We start from the raw sequence: 10,270 nt of genomic DNA, 5'->3' as shown, positions 1-10,270 counted from the left end.
AAAACAGAATTTGAGAACAGCTTAGATGCTCAGGGGAAGGCAGGGGAAGGGGGTCAAGGATACCCTGTGGATTGCTGTTTGAGCAGATGTGTGGATGGTGATACCACGTATTTTCATACAGAACCCTGGGGAGGAACTGGTTCATTTGAGGGAGGCAGAGCCAGAATTCCGTTTTGGACATGCTAAAGCAGAGACGCCTGTGAAATATCCCACTGGAGATGTCTAATGGGCAGTGGGACAGAGTCGTATAAGTTGGATCTCTGCAACTTGAAGGTCAAGATCAGGAAATGAAAACTCCAAAACGGAAACCACCATGAAAAAGGAATAAGTAAACAAGAGCAACTATTTGTGGCAAGCCTCCCAGAGAATAACCCTCCGCTAACAAAATCCTTTAAACGTTTGTTACTGGTGGGCCCTGTAAGCCAAAGAATTGCAGCATGCTGGGCACGGATTAAAAATCTGACATATAAAATCTCAAATGCTAATTAATTTTTGTAACATGTCTGCTGGAAGGAACTAGAAGGGATATTCGGAGGTTGGGATGGAATGTTTGAAAAGGAAAATTGAAAGGAAAAACCTGGCTCATAATAAGGAACTTGGTTCAGGCAGCTTAACTGCTCTAAAAACTGACTACAATTCCATACATTTCGTTACATTAAAAAAAAAAAAAAAAGCCTCTTGCAGGCGCAAAGCCTGTCTGAGGCATTATTCTGTTAGTTCTGATTCTGTGCTCACCAGGAAACAAATTTTGTCTCCTTAGGGGGCCCATCCTTCAACAGGAGGGCCCTGCTCCTAACTCCTAGGTGAGCCTCATCTGCCACAGCGAACGACTATAGGAGCCCTCCAGTTTATCAGTCATGCTTGTGTGACTCCGGTTACTGCACCTCAGTACTCCCAACACACACACACCTCATGGAAGTCCGACCTGAGAAAAGCCTTCTCTGGAATCATACTGATTAGAACATAAGTGTCTACTCTGACATAATGATATCAAGAGCTCAAACGGGCCCTTAACTCGAGTTGGAACTTCTCTCTGAGCCACATTTGGCAACTCTATTTTATGAATTCCCGCGTCGACCTGGATGGGGTCCCCTAAATAAACGCAGAGATAACGAAATGTATGCCCCAAATTAGTTTCACTGCAGTGGTACAGTACTGCAGCTGTGTCTGTAATGGCATTTAGATTACCTGTACACCCCCCTCCTCCCCCCGCCCCCCACATATCCCTAAGCATTCCCTTCCCCCAACTTTTCACAATCATCATGCAAGGCTGTATAATGTCTTATGGGCTTATTTCAATAGGCCTTTTTAGATTTCTCTCAAAGTTCCCAAATTACGTTTTTTTTCAATTTAACCAAAAAAAAAACAACCATGCCATACAGTCAACTGTAAGAGCAGTTGGGAGAGAGGCAGTTGCTGCAATCACAGAAGTATTCGAAATCGTTCTTTACGTCTAAGGCAGTGGTTCCCAAAGTTTACGACACACACCGCCGCCGGGCTCTCGCCCGCAGAAACAGTGATTTTGTTGGAATGGGATGCCTTCTGGACATTGGGATTTTTTTGTTTGTTTGTTTGTTTCCAGATGATTCACATGTGCAGCAAAGTTTGGGAACCACTGACAGAAGGCACTTGATAAGTATGCGAGAAAATGTAAAAACGTTTAACTGTTACGTGGGTCAATCCGGTTTTATAAGTGGATGGAATGGCTATGGCATCCTTTATGATGGTGTACTCATCATTTCTAACTGACCACGCAGGCTTTATCTGCTTCGGCATATTCAATCACATATTCTGGGTAAATCTGATTTTTCTGAAAGATGACAAAAATGGAAGGATTCACCCTTGAATCCACACAGCTGTCGTACAGCAGAGGAGGGCTGGTATAGCTCCGCTTTCCTTCAGTAACATTTCCAACCAGGACTCGGGCAAAAAACATAACCATGTTTTTGGGATCAGACTGGCAGCTTTTATGGGCAGTAATGGCATCTTTTGTAAAGTAATTTCCTAGAAATAATAAGAAAAAAAAGATTAAGAATTATTATAAAAGAAAGTAGGCCGTTTATAAGATTATTTACACATAATTAGATGACATGCATTGGCTAAGCTAGCCATTTTCAACCGGTATGCCGCAAGAATTTTTAAAACATTCAATACCCGACTATTTAGTCAGGGGCGCTGACCTTTCCCCCCTTAGATTGTTAAATAAAAAAACAACAGTAGCCAACACAGCCATAGCTGTCTGGTGTGAATGAATCAAAATTATACCTTTTTTTTTTTTGGTGTGCCAAAGAATTTAGCAATTAGTTTGTGTGCGCCATGACATGAAAAAGGTTGAAAAAAGTCACTGGACTAAGTATATGTCAACAATCAATACCTTACTGATACTTATAAGCTTTCCTTTGTATTTAAAAAATGTTTATTATACAAGTAAACTTGAATACACTGCATAATCCTACTGAAATAACAGAAACAGTTGCTAGTGTGCAGGGCTCACTGTGATGGTGAGAGCCACTGGGTGCAATGACCAAGTGGCGATATCACACGATGCAATTCATGCAGAGTGAGCTGATTTATAACTGATGAACCAAAGATCTTCCAGCAAAGGCCATTTAATATTGTAAGGGACAAAGGTCATTTACTACTGAGGGAAGGTTGTGAAAAATGTGACAGGAACAGGTATAGAATAAGCAAGCCATTAACCCTGGCAGAGCTTTTCAAAGACAGTTGATTCCTCATCCTCAACTCTAAAACACCCTCTGATAATCACTGAGGTTTCCATACTCAGCAGATCAACAAGTTCCTGACAAATAAAATTTTCCTATTTTTATTTTTATCATCGCCACATGCTTTTCTGCCCTTTTATATTATTTATTTTTAAAAATATTTTTATTGATTTCAAAGAGGAAGGGAGGAGGAGAGAGAGAGAGAGAGAGAGAGAGAGAGAGAAACATCAATGATGAGAGACAATCATCGATCAGCTGCCTCCTGCACTCTCCCCCACTGGGGATCCAGCCCGCAACCCACGCATGTGCCCTTGACCGGCACTGAACCCAGGACCCTTCAGTCCGCAGGCCGACACTCTATCCACTGAGCCAAACCGACTAGGGCCTTTTCTGCCCTTTTAAATGAAATGAGTATATATTGAAAAGTCTGATTTCTACGCAAAAAGTAATAAGTAAAATGAATTTGTTGTATTTATAGTAACAAATGTTTAATAGTTTTTTGCAAATGTTTATTATTTTTTGCTGTGTTTTTTTTATAATTCAGATGTTTGAATTCATGAAATATTGCTTATTGTGAATAGGTAAGCTACTGGATATTCTGGGTAAATGATGTTCAACAATATTTAGAGTTAAAGTTAAAAATGACAGTCCGGCCCGGCCAGTGTGGTTCAGTGGTTGAGCATCAACCTATGAACCAGGAGGTCATGATTCGATTCCCAGTCAGGGCACATACCTGGGTTACAGGCTCAATCCCCAGTGTGCAGGAGGCAGCCAATCAATGACTCGCATCATTGATGTTTCTATCTCTCTCCCTCTCCACCTCTCTTCTTCTCTGAAGTCAATAAAAAAGTATTGCCCTGGCCCGATTCCAGCCAGGGGCACATGCCCGGGTTGCAGGCTCAGTCCCCAGTGTGGGGCGTGCAGGAGGCAGCCAATCGGTGATTCTCTCTCATCATTGATGTTTCTATCTCCCTCTCCCTCTCTGAAATCAATAAAAATATATTAAAATATATATATATATTTTTTAATGATAGTCTGACCTACCATTTCCACTCCCACTCTCCTTCACAAACAGTTAACAACTTGGTGGGAATTTTCTTACACCTGTTCCTAGGCATTTACATACAGATATGCACATTTAAGCTAATATGGTTTTGTTTTGTTTTTTCATAAATACAATCATACTGTATGAACTGTCTACAACCCTTTTATCTGCTTTAGTCCTAGAAATCTTGCTATGGCATACACCTAACTCCACCTCATTCTTTTTCATGGCTGTATAGGATTCTACTATATGGATGTATAATTTAACTTAACTATTCCTGTATTGATGAAAACATAGGCTACTTTCACTTTTTTGCTATTATCAAAAGCACTTCTAAATAAGTGCTTCTAAAACATCCTGTAACAAATACCCACTGCATATTCTGGATCACACTATGCATCTCGCTACATCATAGTGGTCATACCTCATTTCTTAAGTGTCTGCAAAGAATTATTCCTCTTATGTCAATATTCTAAAACTTCTATTCAATTGAAGCTATTTTGGAAAGAAATCTTTCTACAGCATATACAGTTCTGTGATTTAAAAAATAGAACAGACTCGTTTTATCCCTTCTTTTACTGATACATCAGAAGTAGATGTTAATTCTGACATATGGTGTTACAACATAGGGCGGCCCTCTGGAGTTACTAAGATGGACAGAGCCATTTACTCCCGTACAAATGGCCACAGCATGAGAAAAAAATGTGTTTGCATCTTGCAAATCATTCTTCCTCATTCCCCCACTTAAAAGCTGTTCACTTTCTTCTTGCCACCTGCCTCTAGCATCTCTTGACTGCCACACTCCAAACTTCCTGGGCTGAAAAAACACCACTGTTTCTGAAATAAGACTAAGTGGCTTCCGAGGAGCTCCCAAGGGTCCAGGCTGGGCTGAGGGGACTCTCCCTGCTCCTCCCTCCGCCAGTGCACGAATTTCGTGCACCAGGCCTCTAGTTCAAAATAAATACAAACAAAGCAAAAACACCTCCTAATTCTGTGTAACAAGAGACAAATTGAGCAGAAGATTCACTTGCTGATCTCACAAGAGAGGGAGGCGTGAGGAAAGACAAAGTTCCTTGAGAAACACCTTGCCTCTCTGTGAGAACTGCAGACCGCGTGCTTGCTGTACAAGGTGTATTCTTGGCTGTCAACAACTCTCCTCTTTCACCAAGTTAAAGGAAAAAAGACAGCAAGGGAGTAACTCTATCAAGCCATTAACATCTGTTTCAGAGGGTCTCAGCACTCTTCTATTTATAAAAGAGGAGAAACAGACTGAGCACCCACGTATGTCACAATCAGAGCCGTAATGGGAAGGCATATATACTGTATTTCCATTTTCTTTATATGTGTGTGTGTGTATGTGTGTGTGTGTGTGTGTGTGTGTTTTATTAATTTCAGAGAGGGAAAGGGAAAGATAGAAACATCAATAATGAGAGAGAATCACTGATCGGCTTCGTCCTGCACGCCCCCCACTGGGGATCGAGCCCACAACCTGGGCAAGTGCCCTGACCTGGAATCGAACCGTGACCTTCTGGTTCATAGGTTGATTTTAGAAGGAAATACAGAGCCATGCCGCCAGGGCTCTGTATTTCCTTCTAAAATCAATATCGGAGTTCTGACATAGACTTTGAGAAACCGATGGCCTTAAACTTCACAGATGTTATATCTCACTCAAGATGGTTACCCACTTTCTGCATTTAAATTTAATAAACATATGAAATTCTCATCAAGTCATTCTCCAAGTTAAACCATTCATTAGCTTCCGATGCTCTTAGGGTCAAGTCTAAAATCTGTCGTGTGGCCATACTTTCCATCACGTGTCCCTTACTCTACATGCTGACTTGCTCTAGGGGGCAGATGAACCCGTCTGCCTTTCCTCGGGAACGCTCGCTCTCCGGCTGGGTTAGGTGTCCACAGGACCTCTTCTTTTCCTCCACAGCAGCTGCACATGCCATCGTTTCATTAATTATGTGAAATTATTGGGGAGGGGAGGGCATGTCTAACTTGTTTACCACTGTGTCCCCAACATCTAGCATATAGCAGGTACTCAAAAATATTTGTTGACTGCCCAGGAGGGTGTGGTTCAGTTGCTTGAGCATCACCCCATGCACCGAAAGGTTGCTGTTTTGATTCCTAGTCAGGGCATGTGCCCAGGTTGCAGGCTCAAATCCCAGTCGGGGGCGTGCGGGAGGCAGCCGACCGATGTTTCTCTCTCACATAGATGTTTCTCTCTCTCTCCTCTCTCCCTCTCCCTTCATCTCTCTCTAAATCAATAAAGACATTAAAAAATCCATTTAAAATATTTGTTGACGGACTAATTGGCTTCTTGCTTTTTTGAGGTGTGCGTGTATGATTTTAATCTTAGGTGTATGAATTGAGCCCACTTTGAACCTTGATAAACTATTGCATGTTCCTTGAAGACGAGAGACTTTGCTTTTTTTGTTGGTTTTGTTTCTAAGAACTGCATGAAGGAGGTTAGGAGCAAACAGAAAGAGCTGAAACGACTTCATGTGAGGACAGACCTGTGTGACTTCAGTCCCCAGGTGACCCAGCATGGCCCGAGACGGAGAGGTCTCCGCTCCCATCTTTTATTAGCACCTCTTCGTGGCAATGGAGGCTACTTCATGTGGCTTCTATGGGATGGACAAGGTCAGAAAGAGCCACAGCCAGAACTGAGTAATAATGGTGGACAATGTAGCCAACAGGTGGTGTAGCTTGCAAGTGTGTATGAGATCAAAGAGTCTCAGAGAATTAAGGTGTTTCAGGAAAAAGGGAAGTTTTCTCTTCCGAAAACGGAAGACAGGAGCGGGACTAAGGTGCGGCAACCAGTTCCCAAGTCAACTTACCCCTCTAATTTGGGCACTTAAGGCAGGTGAGCTTATTTTCTCTCCAGGACTACGAAACTTTCGACTTTCTGGTTAATACAAAACAACCACACAACCTCCTAACAGAAGCAATGCACGGCCCGCGCGGTGACCTACGAGCCAGGCTTCTCTATTCCAGCACAAACCTTTTCCATAGGTGGCTTCAGGGGTCCCGTGCAAGATCCAGTCAAAATTATTCGCACAGATAGAATCCACGTGAGCGCGGTCTGTGGCACAAAACAGGTTTGTTTCGTGGACCTTCATCTGCATTTTTTTCCTAAAACAGGAAATGTGAAACTTAATACTGAGAACATTCCTCTCCCACACCGGTTAACAACCTTAATGCCAACTAGCGTCTAATTGCCTTAACATTTCATTTCATCAGCGTTCGGGATGGAGCTACTTACATTAAGAAAACAGCTTTAGAAAACAAAGTGGGTGAAAACTTTTAAATGACAGACCCGTGAAATCACTGGATTACAAAACTAACGCTGAAAGAGAGAAGCGCCAGTGTACACGAGGAAAACTAGAGATCAGGCCACGCGCCCCCGGGTCCGGGTGAGGCCATGTGTCCCTGGATCCGGGTGAGGCCACAAGCCCCTGGGTCTGGGAGAGGCCACGCGCCCCTGGGTCTGGGTGAGGCCACGTGCCCCTGAGTCCGGGTGAAGCCGTGCCCTTGGGTCCGGCCGAGACCAAACCAGAGGGAGTCGGACCTCCGTTACCACCATTTGTCCACCATCCAGAGCTGAGGGGTCAGTGCTGACATGTACACATAAGGAACTGGTGGACATTGAAATTGGGTCTCTAAAGAACTGTTGGTCCAGAAAGAAACTCACTACAGACTGATTCATTTGCCTGTCAGCATAACTATTATTGCTCGTCTCACATTCAGTTCTTATAAGTATATCTCTAGTGACACATGATCTCGCTCATCTAGGGGAAATGATGAACAACATAGACTGATGAACAAGAACAGAACCAGAAACAAGGAGGCATCGATCGGACTCTCGGGCCTCAGAGGGAGGATAGGGGAGGGTGGGGGTAAGGGGAGAGATCAACCAAAGGACTTGTGTGCATGCATATGAGCCTATCCAACGGTTAAGTTCAACAGGGGGTTGGGGCATCTGTGGGGAGGGGTGTGGGATGGGAATGGGGGGATGAGGACAAATATGTGACACCTTAATCAATAAAGAAATAAAAAATAAAATAAAATAAATAAATAAAATTAAAAAGAAAAAAAAGAAAACTAGAGATAGAAGGAACTGCTGACTGCTGGAAGAAACCAGTGACTACACGTCTTAAAGGACAGGCCTCAGCTCAGCCCTTTAAACTCTTTGTGGAGAAACTTGGTCACATGGCCACCAACCTTTGAAAGGAATCCCAGAGCCGTGGATTCTTGAGCTTCTTGATCTTTTCAATCTTGACGTGTTTCATCGTCGATCTAAAGTACCCACTTACTCTGGCATATTCCGAGCAATAGCTATTGATCTCTGACAACTAAAAAAAAATTTTACATGTAAAAATGTGAAACAGGACACATTTAAAGCGTGCTGTGGCCCCCTATGCCACTGAGTATCCTGGCCAGGCCTCTGACAGCAGGTGGGATAAGCTGGTTTAGGTGGCCCCGTCAGGCAGTTTATTCCAGCGATGAACTAACTAGTTGGCACTGGGCCCGTCTGTTCAGGCTGACGTGGCCAACGAAGCATTATGCCTCGAGGCAAAGGGAGACCCCCAAGGTGCCTGCGTTAGTCCAGTGACCTGGCGAGTTCAGGGCCATCGAGGGTGTCCTTGCAGCCCGAGCAAAGCAGCCCGTACCCCGAGCTCGAGCATGACGCGCAGGCTCAGCGCCCGACCGAGGGAGCCGTGCCCCAGCCACACCCGGTGACGTGCTGAGGCAGTTTGTGTGTCTCCCCTTGAAGCCAGCTTTTGAACCCCAGCTAACGGACAAGTCACTTCCACTCTCCGAGTTCCGGTTTTCTCGCCCACAAAGTAAGGTACCGGCATCTCTCTCACAGGGTGGTCAGAGGGTCTGCCCCAGGGAGATCCTGTGTGGCAGGACTCTGGAGACAAGGCTCCCGGTACAGGGCAGTCGTATCTGGGAAAGTGACACGATCACCATGGAGCCGCCCACCTTTAAATCTTGACCCCAGAGTTTTACAGAAGCGACTCGTTCTTTCATTCAAACAAATACACACATTTGTAGCAAAGTGCTTTCCCCCACCTTCGCACAGCCACCCAATGAGAAGTAAAAACCAAGTACCTCATATCCATTCAGTGGTGGGGAGGGAGGCTTCTGCTGGGGAAGAAATATCGAGATAGCAGGCTCTGGCAGGGTCTGCGCCGGCTGACGGCTACGAAGAAGAGAGAGGAACAATTCACTTGCCCCCTGTCCCGTGGGCCCGAGTACTTTCTGTCCTTAACTTCCAGCCACTAAGCAAAGATTTCTCAGGTAATTTTCTCCTTGTATTTTTATTTGGACTACATCCCTGCATATTTCTGATACAGATGTACCAGCAATCATGCTTTTTTTAAAATGCAGAAATTATTCCAACTTTGGTAAATTAATTAAATGCTATTTTCCCATTCACTTAAAGTGTAAAAGCATTGTTCCCATTCACTTAAAGTGTAAAAGCATTGATTCTCTTGTTTTTTATTTTTTGCCAAAAGCCAGCATTGTATTCCAGAAGAGGCAAGTCACTTCATAAAATAAGAAACTGAAACTTAATTCCATAATTATTAAGAAACTAAAACACTCATACTAATTTCTAACCACTTAAAAGTCTAGACTATTAAAAAACAAGCAAACCATTTTCCAGTTCATATATGATTCAAGGCCAAAATACTGAATTTTAAAATGAAGCAACACAGAAATTGAAAAATTACTCATAAATATCCAACCAAGTGACATTTTGTCTTTTACTGAAGGGGGAGGCCAGGGGAGAAGCAGCTTCTTAAAGGGCTAAAACGAACACGAGAGACGGCACTCCTGGAAGGATTTCCAACCAGGACACAATGGTGTGAGGCACCACCTCAACTTCAGTCGGCACTTAGGTCTTCTTCAATGCAAAGCACATGGGCCGGGGAGGGAAGAACACACACACACACACACACACACACACACACACACACACACACACGTGGGACGGGGAGGGAAGCACACACACACACACACACACACACACACACGTGGGCCGGGGAGGGAAGCACACACACACACACACACACGTGGGCCGGGGAGGGAAGCACACACACACACACACACGTGGGACGGGGAGGGAAGAACACACACACACACTCACACGTGGGCCGGGGAGGGAAGCACACATACACACACACACACACGTGGGCCGGGGAGGGAAGAACACACACACACACACACACACACACACACACACACACACTCCACTTCTCTCGTCCTCCTCGCTGGTTTGGCAGTTAACTGCTTTTCTCTTTCAAATCCCTCCTCTCATTGCCGTTCCCTTTCCAACTCTTCTTTCTGCCTCTTCTGCTGCAGCTTAAGTGCTCTTTTCTTTTTTTCAACTTTGATGTCTTTTTGTGAAGCACCAGCATTTCCTTCCTTATATTTACCAACTTGGCGTGATAGTGTTTGGCTTCAGTGAACAAAGCATTAATATCCCAAC

At 44.1% G+C, this 10,270-nt stretch overlaps 1 protein-coding gene across 1 annotated transcript in view; it reads right to left on the bottom strand.

Moving 5' to 3' along the window:
• Nucleotides 1–1,373: 1,373 nt before the first annotated feature.
• Nucleotides 1,374–10,270, bottom strand: part of ZC3HAV1 (zinc finger CCCH-type containing, antiviral 1) — a 54,995-nt gene continuing 46,098 nt past the window's right edge. Inside the window, exons 10-13 of the mRNA XM_054726551.1 lie at nt 8,890–8,980; nt 7,996–8,126; nt 6,776–6,906; nt 1,374–2,004 (exon numbers count right to left, since the gene is read on the bottom strand). Of these exons, the coding sequence (XP_054582526.1) occupies nt 1,742–2,004; nt 6,776–6,906; nt 7,996–8,126; nt 8,890–8,980 (616 nt within the window). The 3' untranslated portion in view covers nt 1,374–1,741. The remainder of the gene's footprint in view (nt 2,005–6,775; nt 6,907–7,995; nt 8,127–8,889; nt 8,981–10,270) is intronic.

This window comes from Eptesicus fuscus, chromosome 14 (genome assembly GCF_027574615.1).
Source record: "Eptesicus fuscus isolate TK198812 chromosome 14, DD_ASM_mEF_20220401, whole genome shotgun sequence".
NCBI lineage: Eukaryota > Metazoa > Chordata > Mammalia > Chiroptera > Vespertilionidae > Eptesicus > Eptesicus fuscus.
Note: the sequence above shows the minus strand (reverse complement) of the source record. Positions and strands in the feature narration are given on the sequence as shown.